Source organism: Dendropsophus ebraccatus, chromosome 11 (genome assembly GCF_027789765.1).
Source record: "Dendropsophus ebraccatus isolate aDenEbr1 chromosome 11, aDenEbr1.pat, whole genome shotgun sequence".
Lineage (NCBI taxonomy): Eukaryota > Metazoa > Chordata > Amphibia > Anura > Hylidae > Dendropsophus > Dendropsophus ebraccatus.
The window spans coordinates 82291402-82315795 of record NC_091464.1 but is presented as its reverse complement, the minus strand read 5'-3'; the positions used below and the strand labels follow the sequence as shown (position 1 = coordinate 82315795).

General features: G+C 41.4%; 1 protein-coding gene across 5 annotated transcripts in view; it reads left to right on the top strand.

The window, feature by feature from the left end:
- ABR (ABR activator of RhoGEF and GTPase) overlaps positions 1–24394 on the top strand; it is a 278755-nt gene that overhangs the window by 207335 nt on the left and 47026 nt on the right. For all 5 annotated transcript variants that reach the window (XM_069946113.1, XM_069946114.1, XM_069946116.1 and 2 more), the window contains 6 exons: positions 4389–4510; positions 5568–5736; positions 8019–8141; positions 12618–12693; positions 15903–16007; positions 19345–19419. In XM_069946113.1, coding sequence (XP_069802214.1) covers positions 4389–4510; positions 5568–5736; positions 8019–8141; positions 12618–12693; positions 15903–16007; positions 19345–19419 — 670 coding nt within the window. The remainder of the gene's footprint in view (positions 1–4388; positions 4511–5567; positions 5737–8018; positions 8142–12617; positions 12694–15902; positions 16008–19344; positions 19420–24394) is intronic.

The window sequence follows — 24394 nt, the reverse complement described above, 5'->3', positions numbered from 1 at the left end:
TCCTGGGAAACATACATTGGACAGGGAGACATTTTTCAGGTCTTCATTCCATGGGATAAGCTTGAGTCTGAGTAGCACTTATCTAACTTGCCCCTTGGGTTGAGCCACATATCAGGCTTTTATTTGGGCTCTAGGTGTTTTTATACCTTTTTTTATTAAAAAAAAAAAAAAAAAGATTTTCCTTTTTTGCAGATAAGGGAAAATCAGCCAGTGAACAAATGTTTGTTTGCTGAACGCATTACACCAAACAGTTTTAGCCTGTTCGGACCATAGTTCCATGGAATAAGTTATGGATTATAAAAACATGACAGCTTTTTTCATAAAACACCATCACCCCTTTCCAGAGTCTGTGTGTGACCATCATCCTATAATACATAACCGGATACATCATATAATGGCATTATCTGCATTGTAGGTCAGTCACACACAGTATACACACACACACACACACACATATATACAGATGTAGCCAGGGTTAACTTGATCACAATTATCTCATTTAACTTGACACTCAAATTGACTTAGCATAGCTCCCTGACACAATTGTTGAGTCAGGGATCATGTTAACCCTGGCTACATCTGTGTATATATATATATATATATATATATATATATATATATATATATGCAAATAAAATATATATATTTTTCCTGAGAAAGTCATTGTATTAGACAAGCCCCATCACGATTTCCAGGCGACAATACTAAGTAAAGCACAGCTGGTGGATGGCCACAGGTAGCAGATGTCAGAATCTTGTCTTTTTGCTTGCGTAGTATGTCTATCAAACTTAATGTTCTTTTGCTGCCAGAGAGTAAGAAAAAGGCTTACCAATGTTACAAGTGGCAAAGATTTATATGTTTCTGCTTCAGGCTATATAAATGCAGCTATGGTTGTTTTCAGGGTTATAGATGCTTTGGGACTGGTTATTAAAATTTAGACTTGCTCACAGTAGTGGGAAAAACACAGCATTAAGATCAGAAGAACAAAAGGAGTAGTACTCACCTTAACACTTCCCTGCTGTACATTTGCCTGCACTCCCCCAATCCCTCCATGTTTTTTCCTGGCTTGGTAAGGTGAGTATTACTTTTCCTGCGTTTTGGCCATACATCTCTTGGGACTATGTACTGTTCATTTCCCCATTTTATACTTATTTTTTACAGGACTCAAACTGTGGTCTAGTGTACTGTCACGAAAATAAACTTTTGACATTTCATAGAGACACTAACATGTCAAAAGTATATTTTAATGACAGTGCCTCTTTAAACAGAATCTGTCAGCACCCAGGCACTTCTCGAGGTGCCAACAGTATGCTATAGCTGGCAGTCCCCTAGTGGGCATGGTACCTTTTGCTAATTTTGTCTGTACAGTGGATTAGGCCCAATCCTGGATCTCCTACTGTAATGGAGAGTGAAAGAGGAGTTGTGGTTTAGCATTTGTGCCACACTCTGGCACACCTCACCACTTCTTCCTTCCTCCTTCTTCTTTATGAATAATCAATGCTGCCCTGCCTCCGGCTCGCTGAGCTGTCAGCCAGCGTCTCTGATTGCAGATCAGTCCTCTGTAGGCAGCTTATGTCTGAAAGAAACACTCAGCTGTAGTTGAATCTCTGATGTGTAGGAGCTGTGGTCTAGGGGTAAATCGCCTGTCTAGAGACCACCAGCAGGTCTTTCTTTGGTTTAAATCCCCTGCTGGAAATGAAATATAGGTCTTTATTTTTCTTTTTTTCCTCATTATTGTTATTGAATTCCCAATCAGATCCAAATTATTTAAAAAAAAATTTTTTTAATACAATGATGCAAAAAATAAAATAGGTTACTTTTTCCAGTTTTTTCATCATTGTATTTTTTTGTTTGTTTTTTTAAAGGAAAGTAATTTAAAGCTGATTGGGAATTATTTGCACTTTTAAAAATGATACAATAATGATAAAATAAGAAAAAATAAAGACCTATATTTCATTTCCATCAGGGGATTCAAGCCAAAGAAGGACCTGCTGGTGGTTTCTAGACAGGTGATTTATCTAGACCACAGCTCCTACACAGGCTAGGAGCTTCAACTATATCTGATTGCAGATCAGTCGTCTGTTGGCAGATTCTGACTGCCAGCTGAGTGAGCAGGAGGCCGGGCTAAATTGATTATTCATGAAGAAGAGGGAGGAGTCCTGAACTGTGGAACAAACACTGAGCGACAACTCCTTTTTGACTCTTCATTACAGTAGGAGAGCCGAGATTGTACATAATCCACTGTACAGACAAATTACCAAAAGGCACTATGCTCATTAGGAGAGTGCCAGCTACAGCACACTGTCAGCACCAGTGGTAGGGTTCGGGTGCTGACAGATTCCTGTTAAATTTTGCAGGACTCAATAGCACACTAGACCACAGTTTTGAGTCCTGGAAAGTATACAGTAAGTATAGTTCCGTGTCTCTGCTACATCTCAAATGTTTGTTTTCATGGCAGGTACAGTTTAATAGACTGAACATGGTCACTAGTAGACTACATTTGGTCTATTAACATGAAAAGGATTGCTGTGGTATAAATTATTTGCCTTTGTCCTGCCGTGTAACTGCGATGTAAAGCCTTTATGCAGTGTGATCTCAACCTGGGTGTGAGAATCTGATCAGTTTTTACACTGGTAAAACACCACGGTATATGTCAGAAAGCTTTTTGCGAGTATCCTGATCTACGTAAAAAAAATAAATAATAATTATATAAGTCTTGACAAACCCTTTTATATAGTCTGTTAAACCCCCCCATTGTTCTGGCCTCTTAGCACAATGTGGCGGCATAGCGGCAGAAGCTGAATCAGACAGCTGTGCTTCTGCTGACAATGTGGCTCTTATACTGAACGCTGAGTGTAATGATATCTTATAGTGCAAAGATGAGACTTACTTGTGTCATCAAAAACTTGCCCTTTATGCTGGAGATAGAGACAGTTCTATGGCTTCCAATGTACATCCAATTACAACCGCCTTAAAAATAAACCTGATCAAATCTCTTTACTGGGAATAGAATAAAAGTTCATTTGAAAACCATGAGAAATGATTTGACTTAATTTGAAGTTCCGCAAAGCCCACAGTACCAGACCCTTGTTATACAAGCTGATTATCGACCATCCGCACCGGCCAATAATCATTTTATGTAATAGGACATGTTAAAAGACCATGATCAGCCATGATGCACAATGTTGGGTGATCGTGGTCTTTCAACATGTTGAAAAATCACATCAACGGCGGTCCACCTACCAGCAGCGGCGGCAGAAGACCGCTGCTGTCTCCACTGAACCGGAGACCATCCGGGCTGCCTCTTAAGCTGCTCTCTGCTTGCTGTCTGTGCGTGTAATAACACAGGCAGCGAGCTGGGAACGATGGGGAAGCGAGCACTGATCTGACAGGTTTTTGCTCACTTCCCCCTCATTATCATGCTGTGTAGTACGGCCTTTAGTGTTGACCAGGTGAATTTTTTTTTTACCCTATCTCTGTATTCAGTCCACAACAATTCGTCAGCAAAATCGACATGTTACATATGTTGTTTTAATGCAGATTGTGTTTTGGTGTCTTTCTCACACTCATACTGTACATTAAAAGAGTGAAATCCAAGCATTAGAAAAAAAAGAAACCACTGCTATTTTTTGGCAAAAACTGCACCACCCTTCTCCTCAGGATGTGTGTGGTATTACAGTTCAGCTCCATTAACTTCAATGAAACTAAACCCCAAAACCACATCCAAATGGAGGACAGAAAAGGTGCAGTTTCTGGAAGAAATATGCCACTTTTTTTTTAAGCCTGGATAACCCCTTTAAGTTTATGAAACTACAGCAAATCCTTTGCGTTCCATGTAAGTCAATGTACTGAAAACAATGGACAAAAGTAAAACTGGAAAACTATTATATCATAGTTTATTCTTTCCAGTCTATTCTAAGGAAAATGTTTCAGCTCAAGTGTCAAGAATTCTGAAGTATCAAGGAGGCAATGCCGAGCCACGGTATGCATGCCTTCTCTTTCCTCCACCAATCCCTGTCTTGGCTCAGTATTGGGCGCCAATCCCTATGGATCATTCATACAGAGCAGGTTGAAGGAGGGAGGAGGCATACCATCTGTTTCCTCTACGACACATGAGTTCTAAGCATGATACAGAGCTGACAGAAACCCTTTAATTCTCTTTTTCTCAGTCTCAGTCGTATATAAAGACATGGGCTGTATTAGGCTTGATTTATTTAGTAAAAATGTATCTATTACATGGTGTAGCAAAAAACAAAAAAAAACAACAACTTGTTTTACAAAGCTATCCATGTGTACTGCAAGGGTGAATGGTACCTGTGATATATTACTGTATCCATGATCCATTCTTTGAATTATGTTCATTTCCATCTGCTTTACTTATGTTTCAGACCCGACAACTGATAAAAGATGGCTTCCTGGTTGAACTGTCAGAAAACTCCCGTAAACTGCGACACCTTTTCTTGTTTACAGACCTCTTGCTTTGTGCCAAGCTCAAAAAGGCAACTGTTGGGTAGGTGAACATGTGTGTCTGTAGTGATAAGAGGAGGCTGCTGTAAAATGACCTGTACATCATTGCAGCGTCATGTGACACCAGTAGATGGAGACAATAGCAGCTCCCTATGGAATGAGCTCTTCACAGGTCACAGAGCATGCTCAGTAATGTTTCACATTCATCTCAAGGGGACAGACTCTGTCTACTGTAGTCTATGTCCATGAGGCTTGCTGTAAAGCATATCACTAAATGCTGTTAAGAACAGTCCAGGCAAAATGGCCACCCCCATAACAAATCACAAAAAGTGAAATAAAAAGAATGAAAGCCAGAAAATAGAAATAGAGAAGAATAGAGAAAAAATTAAAAATTTAGGTGACACCTTCCCTTTTATGTGTAAGTCGTTGACACAAAACAAAGACACACCCATCACTGCCAACCCTGTGCCCTCTAAATTTAGGAACCCTCATCCAAGTAGGTGTGTCTGCTGTTATTTTATTTCCCTTATATACCAACATATGCCTTTTGTGTCCGACAACATAGTTTTTTTATGCACAGTTTACAATATCATGTTCATATCTGCAGAGGCATAAGAATTAACATTTGGCTTCCTTGAAGTGTTGGCAGCCACTAGATGCAGCTGGTGCTGCCGACAAGTTTCTCCTCCAAATTCTGCCACTTGTGGTGAAACATGACACAGAGCTGCGGAAACTGTAAGCTTCTTGTTTCACTGCCTGTGGTATCATCTTTGTGTTTATAACTGGTATAAGTGCATATAGGGGTGGTCACCAGTCAGATCTGGTTGTCAGACCTGCAGTTGGGTTTGCAGCCATAATAGAGATGTGTATATGCAGCTGTAATATCATATTTTCTAATATAATAATAAAAAACCACCTCAGTCCTTCATTCAGCCAGCACAGATGCCCCAGTGTCCCCATCGGTCTATGTATACAGGCTGCCATTACTGCTGCTTCCCACTGCATTTTGGGTGTCATCATTGCAGGAAATCCTTCTTGACCTCTGCTTTATTCATTGATATATAGATAACGTTATTTTATTTTTATTTTTTTTTGTACAGGAAACACCAGCAGTATGACTGCAAGTGGTATATCCCCCTGGCCGATCTGGTATTCCCCACCGTGGAGGAGTCAGAGCCCATCCCGCAGCTACATGCTACACCAGACCACGAGATAGAAGAAATGAAGGCAAAGATATCCGTTCTCAAAAGTGAGATCCAAAAAGAAAAGGTAAGCGGATCGAGTGAACTCACATGTGATTTATGAGAAGCTTTATTGTTCACAGTGGTTTATGATCAGTCATGAAGGCTTCACAATACCTGGGTTAGATTTAGTGTATTGGGGTCAGAGGGTTGTATCAGTAGAAAGGTCTGGTTTCACATGAATGACTTATATGCATATATTTGCGTCCGTATTATGGCTTCAAGCTCCGGTCTGATTAACAGTATTGACATCTGTCAGTTCAGGCTATGAAAGGGGTTTTATAACAAAAAAAAATTCTTTCAAATCAACAGCTGCTAGAAAGTGCCAGAGATTTGTAATTTACTTCTATGAAAAAAAAAAAAATCTCAAGTCTTCCTGTACTTATCAGCTGCTGTATGTACTGCAGGAAGTGGTGTATTCTCTCCAATCTGATACAGCGCTTTCTGCTGCCACCTCTGTCCATGTCAGGAACTGTCCAGAGCAGGAAAAAAAAACCCATAGAAAACCTCTCCTGCTCTCCAGACTGGAAAGAATACACCACTTCATGTAGGACATACAGCAGCTGATAAGTACTGGAAGACTGGAGATTTTATTAATAGAAGTAAATGACAAATCTCTGGCACTTTCTGGCACCAGTTGATTTGAAAGAAAAAACTTTATTTTGTGAACAACCCCATTAATGCCCTATTACACAGAGCGATAATCAGACAGATTTGGCAGATTATCACACCATTTAATAAACACAACAATCAGCCGAAGAAACGATCATCGGCTGATCGTTGTTTCTGAAGTTGCAGCGGTTGCTGCAGGACTGGGCAAAAGCTAATCTAACCTGCTGATTTGTCTTATTGTACAGGAGACGCTGAGGAGGATAGTATGTCTCTTATGCCTCTTCGGTGCCTTCTGGTGCAGTTAGTAGTTTGCTTTTTGGTTAGGCTAGGTTCACACTGCGTTTTCAGCATCCGTTTAACGGATCCGTTTTTTTTAACGTCCAGAAAAATAGGGTCAGCAACGTTTTTTGGTCCGCCAAAAAAAAACGGATCCGTTTTTTTTTTATAATGGAAGTCAATGGAAAAACGGATGCACACAAATGAATCCGTTTTTTGCAATCCGTTTTTCATGCGTTTTTTGCAAAAAACGGATGCGTTAAACGGATGCTGAAAACGCAGTGCGAACCTAGCCTTAGGGTGGTATTACACGAAGCGATTTTTTTCAATTAACGATTAACGATAAACGATCTCCAACGATCGCAATAGCGGTTGCCTAATAATCGTTCGTTTTACTACACGGAAAGATTATCGGTTATATTGGAGCAACAAAATTCAAGAACACTCCCCTTTCAATTTGCGAATGAACAGGGAACGGCTAACGACATCTTATTCAAACGAACGATGTGCAAACGATGTGTAAAAGACAAACGATAAAAATAGATTCAAAACCTATTAAACGACCAACGACCAATCGTTCGTCGTTTAATCGTTGTCTACTATTACACTTAAAGATAATCGTTCAAATACGACCGATTGAACGATTATTCGAACGATAATCGCTTTGTGTAATACCACCCTTAGACTGTTGGAAGCACTGCCCAACCCCATAGCACCAATCTAGTTTTGGCTGGCCCACCCCTCTCTAATTATAATCAATCTAATCTAATTATAATTATCAGCCGGGGGTGGCCCAAATCAACACTATAGGGGTTGGGGCTTTGCTCCTTTCTCACAGGACCATGGAGCAAACTACTAACTGCACAGGAACAGCACAAAGGAGGAAGGTAAGAGACATATTGCATCTCCTATGCAGTAGGATGCTATCCGCAGGTATTATTCGTTAAACCTGCTGATAGTTTCCCTTTAAGGCAAGGGTTGCACAGACATCACAATATATCACAACAAATATACAGTTCTTGTTGCATGATAGTTGAGCTGTGTAGTAAGCTCCGTAAGCAAGCGCCAATCTAGCTCCTCTATCCGGAATATTGGTCAGTTTTGTAAGAGCTTTAGATTCCTAGGACTTGTGTGATACCCCTATGTGATACTGGTGTAACCCTCAGTATAGGGAAATTCTGTATTCATGATTGTGTTGTCTGAACTGTATAGACATACAAAATATGTGAAACAGTGTAATAAAGTGTATATTCTCACCACAACTTTATTACATACAAATTGACACTATAAATTCAGTATCTATTTTAACCAAAGAAAAATCTGACTTTTGATGTGAAGTTTAGCATCACAAGTTTCTCCGCTGGTCACTGTCCCATATTGTGAGCCATTGTCTTACTACTGTCCTCGCATGTACTATTACAGAAGTCCAATAAAGGGTCAAGTCGGGCTATTGAAAGACTGAAGAAGAAAATGTTTGAGTATGAGTCCTGGCTTCTTCTCTTCTCCCCTACAATTCCTTTCCGGATCCATAATAAGAATGGCAAGGTAAGCCCTAGTGGTGGGTAGCCTGGAGCTGGCAGCTGTATCACCCTGCTGAGATACTAGATGAAGCCAGTATTGTATGAGAGATACAAATAGGAATCCGCTTTGGTTTTCCTCACTTGGGGATTGTGAAAAGACAGCGATGGTTATTTGCATACTTTGAACATTTCGATACGGAGAGGATGATGCCAGGAGGGGAATTCTGCAGTGTCTGATGTAAGGAGTGAGTCAGGACGCCCAGGGAACAAATGCGTGGGAGCCGTACGAGCTCCACACACAACTTCCACTGCTTTGGCTTCAAACCCACTCTTTGCCTTTGAGTCCAAATTACAAGGACGCATTGCTTTAAAGCCAAGCGTTCAAAGAGTGTGTTTCAGCTGTAGACCCCATGTTGTCTTATTGAGAAGTTCAGCTGGCAGGGCACTGCCAGAAAGGGAAGGCAACTTAAGAAATGTAAAGTATGTTCTGCGATAGAAGAGCAGGATATCTGTAGTGTCCATCCTTATGTTTTTATGTATGTATATATAGATCGATAGCTATGTAGATAGATAGCGAGATCTATACATCATATATCTATAGTACAAGCAGTGATAGAAAAAACTTTTCTCCATGTATCCTGCTCTCCTCTGCACTGATTACTTATCCTTGTTTTACTGACAGAGTTAGAGACCTGTATTAGCTCTATAGGTGACCATAATACAGGAGGAGGGAGCAGCTGTAGAGAGAGAGAAAAAGAGAGAGATGCATAGATACAAGGAAGCTTTTGCTTCTAGTAATGTTTTACTACCTCACCGCAGTGCTGGATTCACAGATACACTGCTTATGATTGCTCTATAATGTCCTCCATGTTGCTGCTGCTTCTGTGTAAAAAAACAAAAAACAAAACCCAAAGAACTTGCACAGTAAATAAAGGTATACAAAAATCTTTATTGTAATCAATTAATTTAAAAAAAACAGATAAAATGACATATGGGATGGAACACAAAGGTGGGGCAGACATTATAGCAGCTGTTGATATAAGCTGAGGGTTAGATGACCTCCTTTGGATAGGTGTTCGTGCCTGTAGGATTATATTGTGGACTGTGCCTCCATGCAGGTACATAACCTTGCGACAACTTGTATTGAATTGTCGCCTAGTTGTGATGTCATCGTTGGGGGGCAACCTTTGCTGCCTCAGGCTCTATTTTGTGTAATCACAAAAAAAAAAAAAAAAAACTTTAAAACCTAACTTTTTGTGGTTTCAGTAAATTAAGCAACCAACTCTAATGCCAAATAAACAAATACAAAGATGCGTATAAGGCCTGGTCACGGGGGATACAGATATAAGGTGTACAGTTGTTGGCTAGTTGGTTCCTACTATAGCTAAAATGTGGCAATTTCATAATTTCATTTATAACCAATATAGCCAATACCCATATACGAAAAACTCATGTATAATGGTATAGTCAGTACCTAGTCAGTACAGTGACACTCCAACATGTTTCTTTATGCGGCAGTCATTGCGCACAATTCCTCAGGGAGAAAGTTGGTAAGTATAGTAGTATATAAGAACAACATAGATCATAATCTGTGGGACACTGATAGACCCCATTGGTCTGCAAAGTATGTTCAGATGTGTACGATAAATATAAGAGACTATCAAGAAACATACACAATAACCTAGAGCAGCATTTTCGGGATAAATATGTGCAGGGAGTGCCCAGATTATTAGATGAAATAAATTAATTATGTATATAGTACAGGACCTATAGTTGCACAGTTGTATACTCACTGCGATGGTGCCAGCCCCAGTACCGGCATGGAACCTGTCCATGGTGACCCTGGGGCTGGTGATTGTAATATATACTGATATATAGGAGCAAGCTGGGATGATAGACAGACAGACAGCATCCCGATGTCACCCTGCAGGTATGCGGAGACCTAGTGGTGCCGCTCACAAGATGGTAAAAGGACCCAAGAATGGACAGAATCCCTTCTGACATGCTGAGAGCACCTTAGACCCCTTGTACACAACATTATGCAGTGTCTGTCGGAGGTATACGACAGGAGGATTTAGGCATACAGTGCCTCGCTTTATAGTAAAAAAAAAAAAAGTATAAAATGTATTATATGAACTCCAGTAGAGTCCTCTATATTAAACAACATGGTTTGATGTGCTGTTTTATACAGTAAAACCATGTATATTTACACTGACCGGACTGACAGAGGCTAAAAGCCTGCAATCTGCCAGGTGAATGGAGGTCAATGGATACATATGACCTGGAGACTGGGATTGTGCGCTATGTCCAACAAATACAGACAGCGAGAGCAATGAAGGGAGCCTCAGACACAGCAATGTGTGTATCCACAAGCTTAGAGAAATCTCTGTGCCAACAAGTAACATAGGAACACTTTATCTGTGTAAGCAGCCCCATCTTATTCTGCAGATAAATGTCATCATGGCAAAATACTAAATTATATTTAACTCTGTAAACCGTTCTGCATAATGTAACCTGATCATAAGTCCACGGATATAGTTATAGTCTGGGATAGACAATACTGGTGATGCCACCCTGTTATCTGAGTATGTTGCATCTTACTGTCCTCTGACACATAAAACACACATAAGTAGAATCCAGGCTTACACATGTTGTGCTGCGCTCAAGGACATGACACTAACTGTAAGTCTTTAAAGGGGTAGTTCACAAAAAAAATCATATATATATGTATATATATATATATATATATATATATATATATATATATATATATATATATATCTATATATCTTTCTTTCAAATCAATTGGTGCCAATTTACTTCTATTAAAAAAAAAAAAACGCCAGTCTTCCAGTACTTATCAGCTGCTGTTTGTCCTGCAGGAAGTGGTGGATTCTTCCCAGTCTGACCCAGTGCTTTCTGCTGTTCTGCTGCCACCTCTGTCCATGTCAGGAACTGTCCAGAGCAGGAGAGGTTTTCTGTTTCTGCTTCTCTGGACAGTTCCTGACATGGACAGAGGTGGCAGCAGAGAGCACTGTGTCAGACTAGAAAGAATACCCCACTTACCGCAGGACATACAGCAGCTGAGAAGTACTGAAAGACTTTTTTTTTTTTTTTTTTTTTATTTATAGAAGTAAAATACAAATCTCTGGCTCCTCTGGCACCAGTTGATTTCAAAGAAAAACATTTTTAGTAAAATACCCCTTTAACCTGGTGCAGATTGCTTGTAATAATTGGGCGCTATTGTACTTGAATCAGTAACTGTCAAATTAGCTTCATGACATTTATTAATATAAAAATATTAATATTTATTTAAAAAAAAACTTTTTGACAGCTGTGATGGATCAGTTTTCAAATAGATCCTAATACCTTTTTCACTTAGAGAACCCGCATCTGATGTTCCAGACTGCTGACACTGTTAGACAGCTGTTATGTCAAGGAGACCCATTACCTGTCATATACCTGTCAGTGCTTCCTTAATCTAGACAAAAAAAATGTAGGGGACCCCATGAATCCTGTATGCAGACCAGGCATGGCCACGGCGGGCCCCAGGCCCCCCTGCTGCACTGGCCCCATAGCAGCTGTGTGATCTGCCTCCATGGTAGCTACACCAGTGTTCCCAAGCCCCTGAGCTGTTGAGGGCTTTAATGCCAACTCACTCCCCCTCCCAGACTTGTCAATGTCCCTGCCTAAAATCAGTTGGACTTGGCACAAGAAAATTATAGCCTTTTAGTACACTGTAGAAGCAAAGCCTGATCTTTAAAAAGTAACGTGTCTCCATGACCTTACAGCTATGTAACAGTGCTAGCAGTTTGGAACATGAAGCTGACAAATTCACTTTAAAACCCTCATACTCAAGAAAAAAGTTGACAGAACCCACACATTTCAATGGGGCCAGCCAAACATACATGAGTGTGGCGACAATCTAATTCTCCTCCTGACAGATGAAGGATCAGGCATTATGGGTTACATCTGCCTCATCCTTTTGATCTCCGATAGATAAGTTCCTGGGAAGGAGTCTGGCAGTGGCATATCCCTTCCTTTCTCTATCCAGTCAGAAGGCATGAACGCTCAGCCGAGCCAAACTTTCATATGTATGTCAGCTGACTGGTCTTCCCGCTGCAATCATATGTATATATAGGGACCTTATACCAGTGGTCATTTATGTCTCACATATGGCAAATAACTTTACTATGGGCTGTAAATGGTAAACTAATCTATAGTTTATAAAATGTAAATGAAATATTTTTTTCCATCTGTTTGACTCATCTTTGTAAGGGGAATTACATTGCATGGCTAGTACAGAAGTCACCAGTTCTGTATTATATAGAGGCAAGTAATGGGATTTACCAGACTTCAATGTATGATTTGCCTATGGCTGTATCCATGTTTTCCTGTACTCCTTAGGGCTGCATCCAACTACTTCAGCCACCGGTATTCAAATGCCAAACGATCAGACTTGAGCTTTTCTGTAATAACAAAGTATATTTATTCTCTACAGAGCTATCTGTTCCTGCTGTCATCGGATTATGAGAGGTCAGAGTGGAGAGAAGCTATTCAGAAGCTGCAGAAGAAAGGTAAACCACTGCCTGTATACAGTAATGGTGATATTACAGGGAAGCCTGCTGTCTGATCTATTTGATTGGCTCTCAGTTGAGAAGAGTATTACAGTAGTACCTTGGTTTAAGAGTAACTTGGATTAAGAGCGTTTTGCAAGAAGAGCTCACAGGTTTTCAATATTGTAACTTGCTTTAAGAACATTGCTTTGGTTCAAAATCTAAATCAGCAGTAGATGTGAAATAAAGCAAGTTTGGAATATACCTTAATTATTATTATTGTTTTATAATGCTGTAAAACAAAGCTGTACCTACCAGAAATCCAGGTCTTCTGAAGGCAGCTATACAACAGCTATACTTACCAAAAATCCAGGTCCAGTCTCCTGAAGACAGATTTTCTGGTTGAAAAAAAAAACAGACTAAACACAGGAATCCCGGGCAGTACAGAGAGTCACGCCTCAATGTGTCTATCAATCACATGACTGTCTTCTCTCTGAGAGCGCTTAGATGGCCTGGGATACATGGGACTTCCTGTTTTCTGACTGTTTCCTGGTTTTTGAGAAACTAAAAAAAAAAAAAGAATGTAAATTGCAAACTTGCTTTATACCACATCTACTGTTGATTTTTGTTTTGAAAGCTATAACTATAGGAACACTTTAAAAGCTCCCTGTACTGTGGGGGAGGTGCGTGGCCTGCACAGGGTGATCTACAGCCCTGTACTCTGACCCAGGAAGTTTCCCTCACCTTCCAATTCATAGCAGATCCACTTCAGGCTGAGGCTTACACCAGGGGACAGGACTGTGGAGGTAATCTCTCCATAGCTGTAACCCCTCTCTCCCCGGACAGAGAGTGCTGTCAATCCTTGTGTTTTCCATCCTCTCCATTCCTGCTATAATGTGCCTGCACTTACACTCAGCTATACATACTGCTGCTATAATGTGCCTGCACTTACACTCAGCCATACACACTGCTCCTCCTGCACAGCTCTGTGATTCTCACTTCCTGATTGGTCCATGCTGAACACCCCTCCCCCCCTTCTCCATTGCTGTCATGTGACCACACAGACCTCTGACAGCAGCCCTGCTTCTCTATTCTAGCCTGTTGTACTATGCTACTACATTATGGGGATCTGCAGCTCCATCCTGTATCTACAAACTGCTGCTGTGTTATCAGGGTTATGCAGTTACTATACATTATACCCCACATGCTGATTGCTATACTCTACAGTGACTTATATATCACATATCCAGCTGCTGTGTTATCAGGGTTATACAGTTACTATACATTATACACCACATGCTGATTGCTATACTGTACAGTAACTTATATATCACATATCCAGCTGCTGTGTTATCAGGGTTATGCAGTTACTATACATTATACACCACATGCTGATTGTTATACTGTACAGTAACTTATATATCACATATCCAGCTGCTGTGTTATCAGGGTTATACAGTTACTATACATTATACACCACATGCTGCTATACTGTACAGTAACTTATATATCACATATCCAGCTGCTGTGTTATCAGGTTTATACAGTTACTATACATTATACCCCACATGCTGATTGCTATACTCTACAGTGACTTATATATCACATATCCAGCTGCAGTGTTATCAGGGTTATACAGTTACTATACATTATACACCACATGCTGATTGCTATACTGTACAGTAACTTATATATCACATATCCAGCTGCTGTGTTATCAGGGTTATACAGTTACTATACATTATACTCCACATGCTGATTGCTATACTGTACAGTAACTTATATATGACATATCCAGCTGCTGTGTTATCAGGGTTATACAGTTACTATACGTTATACTCCACATGCTGATTGCTATACTGTACAGTAACTTATATATCACATATCCAGCTGCAGTGTTATCAGGGTTATACAGTTACTATACATTATACACCACATGCTGATTGCTATACTGTACAGTAACCTATATATGACATATCCAGCTGCAGTGTTATCAGGGTTATACAGTTACTATACATTATACACCACATGCTGATTGCTATACTGTACAGTAACTTATATATCACATATCCAGCTGCTGTGTTATCAGGGTTATGCAGTTACTATACATTATACACCACATGCTGATTGCTGTACTGTACAGTAACTTATATAACACATATCCAGCTGCTGTGTTATCAGGGTTATACAGTTACTATTCATTATACTCCACAAGCTGATACTATACTGTACAGTAACTTTTATATCACATATCCAGCTGCTGTGTTATCAGGGTTATACAGTTACTATACATTATACACCACATGCTGATTGCTATACTGTACAGTAACTTATATATCACATATCCAGCTGCTGTGTTATCAGGGTTATACAGTTACTATACATTATACACCACATGCTGCTATACTGTACAGTAACTTATATATCACATATCCAGCTGCTGTGTTATCAGGGTTATACAGTTACTATACATTATACACCACATGCTGATTGCTATACTGTACAGTAACTTATATATCACATATCCAGCTGCTGTGTTATCAGGGTCATACAGTTACTATACATTATACACCACATGCTGATACTATACTGTACAGTAACTTATATATCACATATCCAGCTGCTGTGTTATCAGGGTTATGCAGTTACTATACATTATACTGCACATGCTGATTGCTATACTGTACAGTAACTTATAATCTCACATTCTGCTGTTTCTCATTGTTTGTTTCATCTGTTTTACATGTTGTTCAGAATAAAAAAAATCATTATTTTTGGGGTGTGGAGCCAATTGTCTGCATATTAATGATTTCTTAAGGGAAAATTTTCTTTGGTTTAAGAGAGATTTGGATTACAAGCGCGGTCCCAGAACATATTATGCTCGTGATGCAAGGCACCACTGTATATGGCTCCACTGTCTTGCAGGCAGGGTCATACAAAAAAAACACCCATCATTCATCGATTGCACATGATCTGTTATGCAGAGTACTGTGCAGCCAATGAGCAAGGATTTTTTTCAAGCTGCCAAAGAACAAATGTTTGAGGTTGCAGGGCCTATTACACAGATCAGTAGAGTTAGCCTCTAATTTATAAGTGCTGTCCATGCTACTCTATTCTTACTGGTAAAATGTCACACAGGCTCCAGGGCAAATCTAAACCTAGCTTAAAATGCTTTGTGTGTGAGAGATATTTGGCCTGACCTGTAAGGTATTATTTTTCTTTTCCTTTAGATCTCCAAGCCTTTGCACTCAGTTCTTTGGAGCTCCAGGTGCTCACTGGATCCTGCTTCAAGCTGCGCACAGTTCACAACATGCCTATAATCAGCAATAAAGATGGTAAGCTGCAGTACCACACAGCAACCACTGGGTGGCACTGGTAATTGTGTTTTAAAATTACCAAGAAATTCATCTAGAAGCCCAAGAAAGTCTTCCTATTTCTTAGTGGAAATATATTTTAATAAGCTTTAATAAAAATGTGTAAATAATTTGGCCATAGATGTTAGTTAATATGGATCAGCTCAAATCTGATCTGCTGGTTAAAAAAAATGGCCTGTCCTGTGTGAATATTTAGTGTTTTCCTGGATTTTTATATTGATGGTTTATGTGTAGTATAGTCTGGTCAGCTGAGTGAGGGGGCTGCAGTCTGCATACACTGCTAGTTCTGGGACACAACCTGTTACATGCCAGTGCACTGCAAAGATCTGTTTTGATCAGTTGATGTGCATAAGGCAACATCCGTCCACATTACTGGGATAGAAAACAGCTGCAATTTATTCAGAATTTCTTTCAAGATTTTTTCAGTTAAAGTAGGAATATACAATGTTATAGACTTTGTTTGCATGGCTGGCAGCATATGATGTGACCAGAACATCAAAGTGTCTCGGGAATCTGAGAACGTTGATGTTGCTGTGTCGCATGTCTAGCCATAGCTGCTGTCTTGACCTGTAAGTGGAAATTATAGTTTCACTTGGTAAACCTTTGACATATGATAGAGACATGATCACATTTTTATCCAGGGATGGGGCGCTGAGGCCCCCACCAAGTGTTCACACCCTGAGTAATTACTAAAACGAGCAAGGAGTGAAGCTCGGTGCAAGCGACTGACTGTCCCATAGACTTACGTTTTGTTTACATAAGGCTGGGAAAGAGCGCACTTAGTGATCAGGGTCCGGACACTCAGACAACGACTGATTAAAACGTTTGACATCTCTAAGAGATATTAAAAGTGTTATCACCCATGTAAGGGGGTTGGTTTTGGACAGTGTCTCAGAAGGGTCTTTTGATTATAAGCTATAGGCTCTGCTGCTAAAGCCCCAGAAGACAACCAGGCAGCAAATCCTATTGTGATTTCTACAAGATCCTGTTTACCAGGGGTTTTAAGAGCATTTAATAAAATATTTAAAGCAGTAGTCCACCAAAAAAATTTTCATTAAAATCAACTGGTGCCAGAGATGTGCAATTTATTTCTATTAAAAAAAGCTCCATTTCTTCAGTGCTTATCAGCTGCTGTATGTCCTGCAGGAAGAGGTGTATTCTTTCCAGTCTGACACAGTGCTCTCTGCTGCCACCTCTGTCCATGACTGGAACTGTCCAGAGCAGTAGAAAATTCCCATAGAAATCTTATCCTGCTCTCCAGACTAGAAAAAAATACCACTTCCTGCAGACATACAGCAGCTGATACGTTTCGGAAGACTTGAGATTTTTTTTCTTAATAGAAGTAAATTGCAAATCTCTGGCACTTCCTGGCACCAGTTGATTTGAACGAAAAGAAATTTGGGTGAACAACAGTGTGTTCTTGTCAGATCATACCTGTAATTTTACTCTGTGATCAAGTGCTGAATTGATTTGCATTGTTCTTTTTACCCTCACAGCTTCTAGTAGTAAACAAAAATGTTGAAAACATTTATGTCAATTGTACAGGTCCATCAAGGGGATCTCTCATATTTACAGAAGTTCCTTTCATAGCTAGAAACGATGCATTGATGTGTGTGAGAACAGAGCTTACAACCGGCTTCAGACTTGGTGTAAATTGTGCTCTGAAACCCCTAATCACAGTACAGTGCAGTGCAATTCAATAGATTCCCCATTCACATGTAGAGGAAAGTTTGTGCTGGTTTACAAGGACACTGCAAATTTTCATTATTTGCATTGTCAATTGTAATGCAGCTTTTGTCTGAACTGGCACAGCTCTTATACACAGACACGTCTGCTGTCACATATTGTAAAGCCCCTATTCCACGGGTCGTTAAGAGGAGCAAACGAGCGCTCTCAGCGCTCGTTTGCTCCTCATTCCCCGCTCGCTGCCGCTATTCAACGCGGCAGCAGCAAGCGGGTGAGTGCGGGAGGGGCGGCGGGGAGCTGCAGGGGGGGCTGCCCGGGAGATCGCTGATCGTCCTGGCAGCCCATAGGATACAGCAGCGTCTGCTGCCGATGCTCCTATTCAACGGAGCGACAGCAGAAGATCGTTGCTGTATCAGTCGCTTTGTTTTCAACATGTTGAAAAACAAGCGACTGCAACGATCAGCCGACATGAACGATGTCGGCTGATCGTTGCACTCTATTCCACCGGACGATTATCGTCCGTAGCGGCCGATATCGGACGAATACGGACGATAGTCGTTGGAATAGGGCCTTAAGTTCTCTTGAGATAAGGAACTAATGCTATCTATAGGCTACAGCAGTCAGGCTTAGGCTATCAGGGCATGCTGGGAGTTGTAGCTTTCTAATAGTCTGAGAGCCACAGTTTGGAGACCGCTGATCTAAAATAACTATTGAGATCTCAAACATGTGATACATATCTTAAAGGCATTGATCACCAAACATTTTTTTTTCTTTTAAATCAACTGGTGACAAAAAAGTGCCAGAGATTTGTAATTTACTTTTATTAAAAAATCTCAAGTCTTCCCATATTTATCAGATGCTGTATGCCCTGCAGGAAGTTGTGTATTCTTTCCAGTCTGGAGAGCAGGAGAGGTTTTCTATGGGTATTTGCTACTGCTCTGGACAGTTCCTGACATGGACAGAGGTGGCAGCAGAGAGCACTGTGTCAGACTGGAAAAAATACAGCACTTCCTGCAGGACGTAAGGCAGCTGATATGTACTGAAAGACTGGAGATTTTTTTAAATAGAAGTAAATTAAAAATCTCTGGCACTTGCTGGGACCAGTTAAGAAGATTTTGGTGAACCACCCCTTTAAAGTATGTGGCAAAGAAAAAATATATTATGACAGAAATGCAGAATTCAGCTCCTGTAACTGCATGTTACCTTTCACCAGGGCGTAACAGGAAATGGCTAGGCCTCATAGCAAACACTTGACCAATAAGCTGCCAAGTGTAGTCATAACTAATAGTGCTTGTCAGGAGTCCTTACAGTTAAAGGGACATTTGCAGAACCTGGCCATCAGGTGCTGCAAATCATGACAGCTCAGGGGGGCCCAGTGTATTGCAGGACCAGGCCACTGGGTCCCCTGGTGCAGCGGGCCACATGGCAGCCGCTACAGTGGTAGTTACTCCTCTGCCTGTCACTGTATCCGTGTAGGCAGCAATAGATGTCTAATATCAAGGTGCTGAGTCCCTACAGCAAAATACTGGTACGTGATCTGCTTAATCCATTACCTGACTTCATTCAGTGAACTTTTATTGAACACAATCCATATTCCTGTGTTTTCTCCTAGATGATGAATCTTCTGGACTTTATGGTTTTCTGCATGTGATTGTTCACTCTGCCAAAGGATTCGACCACTCTGCCAGTAAGTATTAGTGTCCAAATATGTGAGGTTATTTATATTGGTTCTGTGCAAGGGGGTTTTAGACTAAGCTGAAGTCATTTGGAATATGTGTTCTTGTATAAATCAAAGTTCATTCAACATTTAAATGAAGAATGCAATTGCATGGATTATATATGCCTAATGTCCTCCTGCCTCCTTAAAGGAGACCAGTCACCCCCCGTGCTGGGGTGACAGACTCCCAAGCCCCCTATACTCATGTGATCCCGCCGGGTCCCGCTTCCTGAGCCGGTCACGGAGATATCAGCGCCCGAAGCTCGGCGCGCGGTGACAGCAGAGTCAGATGCCCATAGAGAATGAATGGGGAGTCCGATGCTCCGTCATTCTCTATGGGCATCGGACTCTCCTGTCCGCGCGCGCGCCGGGCTTCGGGCGCTGATAGCTCCGTGACCCGACTGGCTCAGGAAGCGGGACCCAGCGGGATCACGTGAGTATAGGGGGCTCTAACGGGGGGTCGGGAGCCTGTCACCCCGGCACGGGGGGTGACAGGTCCTCTTTAAAGGGGTTATCCAAAGATATAAGAAGCAGTTGCCTTTTTGCAAAAATAGTGTCACATATGGTGTGTGGTATTGCAGCTGAGCTTTATTTATTTACTTCATGTTAGCTTTACTCTAATGAATGACTCAAGCCATGGACAGGTGTGCTGGACACTGTACATTGTATAAATGCTGTAAAAAAAAAAAAACTAAGTTAAAAGTTGTTAAATTTACCTACCATGGTAATAAGATTTTAATATGAAGACTCATCCAACCTTTAATACAACCTTTGTGGACATCTGTTATTGATTGTTTTATTTTTATGCTAATCTTATATGCTCCGCCTCGTTGGGCGGTTCATTTTCTGTTGTAAAACCTTCTTGCTATAAAACCTAGTTGTATATTTCACGACTATACACCGCTGTTTTTTATACAGTTCTGTTACTCTGTATGTATTTTCTTATACAAAAATGTTGAAAAATTCTATAAATAACTATTGAACCAGAAATTTACCTACCTAAATTGGCACCACCTGGTGTTCAAAGTGTATAGAAATAAGCATGTCCATCTAATGAGCTGAGGCTAGTGGATGCACATGCTCAGTCACTGCCTGCTTGACAGTATGGCAGAAAAGTCTCACTTCTACAGGTAAAATAAGAAGGGACTATACAGATATTTTAGGACAACCTCTCAAAATTGCATTTAAAAAGTAATCATCTATGGAGTGGTCTTCTCAAAGTCTTTGTACAAAGCTAAACAAAGCCTGCTTTGCTTCTCTAATAAAGCGCAACAATCATCTTTAAAATCCTGTTGTCTGCCCACTCCGTAGAGAAGGTTGAGACAGCCCAAGAACCGCCTGGAAAACATGTGGATACAGCCATAGCCCATAGGCTGTATCCACATGTTTTCCAGGCGGTTCTTGGGCTGTCTCTACCTTCACTACGGAGTGGGCTGACAAAGGGATTTAAAAGATGATTGTTCTGCTTTGTACGGCACCCGCTTTGCTCTTCTCTAAGAGGTTGGTCTTTTGAAAAACTGCTGCCAGATGGGGAAGGAGACTGATTCTATTGAGAGCTGCTGCCAGATGGGGAAGGAGACTGATTCTATTGAGAGTTGCTGCCAGGTGGGGAATGAGACTGATTCTATTGAGAGCTGCTGCCAGGTGGGGGAAGGAGACTGATTCTATTGAGAGCTGCTGCCAGGTGGGGGAAGGAGACTGATTCTATTGAGAGCTGCTGCCAGGTGGGGAAGGAGACTGATTCTATTGAGAGCTGCTGCCAGATGGGGAAGGAGACTGATTCTATTGAGAGCTGCTGCCAGGTGGGGGAAGGAGACTCATTCTATTGAGAGCTGCTGCCAGGTGGGGAAGGAGGCCGATTCTATTGAGAGCTGCTGCCAGGTGGGGAAGGAGACTGATTCTATTGAGAGCTGCTGCCAGGTGGGGAAGGAGACTGATTCTATTGAGAGCTGCTGCCAGGTGGGGAAGGAGACTGATTCTATTGAGAGCTGCTGCCAGGTGGGGAAGGAGGCCGATTCTATTGAGAGCTGCCTCTGGAAGGACAGGTTTTCTGCAGCAACTAGGAAAGAAAAGGATGAGAAAAGAGATTTATATGCTAGACACACTACAAATGGCTTTATAGTGTCACTGTAATTTTAAAAAACCTTTGACGTGTCAGAGACATATGTGAAAAGTTTTGATCAGCCCAGTCTTGTTCAGAACTTTTACTGATTGTTAGAACGAGCGGGGAGAGAACCACACTGAAGCGTAACTTCCTGGCTCGTTCTCCCGCTCAGACCCGGACCAATCAAAAGTTTTTTGGATTGACAGTGACACTTTATATACTCTTTACAGACCTAGTACTGTAATAAACTACTAGCAATGCTTATAGTCCTGTATGTTTGTGTCTCAGGTGCAGTACAGGCGCCGTATAACCATTTATGACATTCCCCGGGCTGACCACATGTGACAGCTGCAGCCCAGCAGCAGATCTGAGCACTTCACATATGTACAGCTGTATAGTACAGGTGGAAATTACTGCAGTCTCCTGTTGTGGAGTATTCTGCATACAGTATTGTGTGATTCCTCCACATTCCGCCCGCTTCCCTGGGATGACATGTATTCTTAGAAAGACAGGGTAAATTCCCCCTGATACACTATGGAGGCGGCTCCTTTGCTCATTAGCTGCTTTGTATGGTTACTGCCGCCTGGGAACATGGTGCAGGAGGAGAGATTGTTCCGCACAGTGTCACATCACTGATGAATTATCCCCGTTACTTCTTTCAGCTTCCTTCACTTTCTGCATTGTGCTAATTTTTACAGAACATATTTAACCCTTTAACTGCAACATTATTTTAAGACATTTTGGTAACAGTGTAGTGCTCTAAATTTTAGGGGGGGGGGGGGGGGGGGGGGGAGGGTCTGTAAATAGATTAACTTTGTAATCTGTCAATCAAGCCAGATAAGTAGGAGCAGGAATACCACCCAGGTGGCACTTTTCTCCCAATGCTCCAGCTCAAAGCACTGGGGTGATACGCCCCTAGATTTATTAGGAGGGAAAAGCCCACCGCTCCTCCCTCCAACCTCCCACACACTTCTGCAAACAGCAGTGTGAGTTGTAAAGTGGTGCAAAAAATTAGGGAACGGGGCCTAGCAATCTAGGTGGTGTAGATGTTATTGTTTGTTTTTGTTTGTTTTTGTCCTGCAACAATGGAAGAATAAAATACTCAAGTGATATATTTATTTGTCGAGGGTACTGTGTACTTTCTCTTTGCCAATACAGATTGTTTTCTAAAGAATGTTGTCATTTCATAAATTGGTAGGATATGCCACCACTTTGGCTGGCGTCTGACCTCAGGGACCCCTGCCACCCTTAAAGCAACTGTACCCACAATCTATCCCTCCCAAACCACTTGTACCTTCGGATAGCTGATTTTAATCCAAGATCTGTCCTGGGGTCCGTTCAGCAGGTGATGCAGTTATTGTCATAAAAAAACTACTTTTACACTTGCAGCCCTGTGTCAAATTGGCGTGGCCTAGAGTGTGTATGCCCTAGGCATACACAGCCTTTCTGTCTCTCCTCCCTGCCCTCTTCACCATTAGGAATGCCTCTGGGCAGAATTTCTCCTATTCCTCACTTGTCTGAACACTGCACATGTGCATTAACGATCCAACACATGTGCAGTGTTCACACAGGTGATGATTAGGAGAAAACCTGCCTGGAGCATTCCTAATGATGAGGAGAGATGGAGAGGCAGTGCAAGCTTAGGGCACATACACTCTAGGCCACGCCAATTTGAAACAGGGCTGCAAGTTTAAAGGTTGTTTTTAGGACAATAACTGCATCACCTGCCGAACGGACCCCAGGGCAGATCTTGGATTAAAAGCAGCTATCCGAAGGTACAAGTGGTTTGGGGAGAGCAGATTGTGGGTACAAAGTCGCTTTAACAATAAAGGGAGCGCTGTGCTGAACATTGACCCTTTAGTAAAGCTGTGTCTACTTTATTGTCTATTGTTGCAGAGATCCGCTGGGCTCCGTTCTCACAGTGAATGGCAACTGTGATGTAGCCTCTCGTAGAAGGTAGATAGGTAAACAATCCGCACTCATCACCATATCTTTACGATAGTCATTTATTGTAGAAACAATCACCAATCAACACTTGTGGTTTGCAGGTGATGGCCCTGTGTCGGTCTACCGATGCTTCTACCGGCCTGACAGGACCTTTCGTCTCCAAAACCGATGATTGTTTCTACAATAAATGACCATCATAAAGATACAGTGAGTGCCGCCTGTTCACTTATCTACCTTCTATGATTCATGCTTTATTGGAGCTGAGCACGGCACTGGTCACCCGATCTGTGTCCTGCTGGGCTGGCTGCACCCCGCAATTACTACGAGCTGCACTGATTGCCAACAGATGATGGTTAAGACTGTACCAGGAATTTCTCTTCTAAGATGTGAGGTAGCCTATGATGTAGATGTGGTGTAGCCTCTGATGCAGTGTGAATCTAGTCTTATAATTAGAAACTGTCCCATACCCATCTGGGTCTTGTTGGCCCCCACTAGCCCCCATATACACCGGGTTACCTGTGATCTCATCATATCTTGCCATGACTTGATAAAGTGATACAGAAGACAAAAGCAATTCTGCATCCTCCCATAGGGCTACACCATTGTGTCTGCCATGCACTGATAAAGCCAGATGTAAGAAGGGTTATTATAGGATTCTTTAGCTATACTATAAGATATAGTAGTGACTGTCTAAATGTAACACTGCTAAAAATGGCATATTTTTCCTGCCACGTATTCAGGTTTTCTGGCAAGATACGTCTTAGTAGATTAACCACTGCCCTGAACTCCCATGTTGTAAAATAGCTTTTGATCTAAAGCAGCTAAGTGGAGCTGACATGTTAAGCTTGGACTCCTTTCATGTGCCGGCTAACTAGATCCTGCAAGTGTGACAGG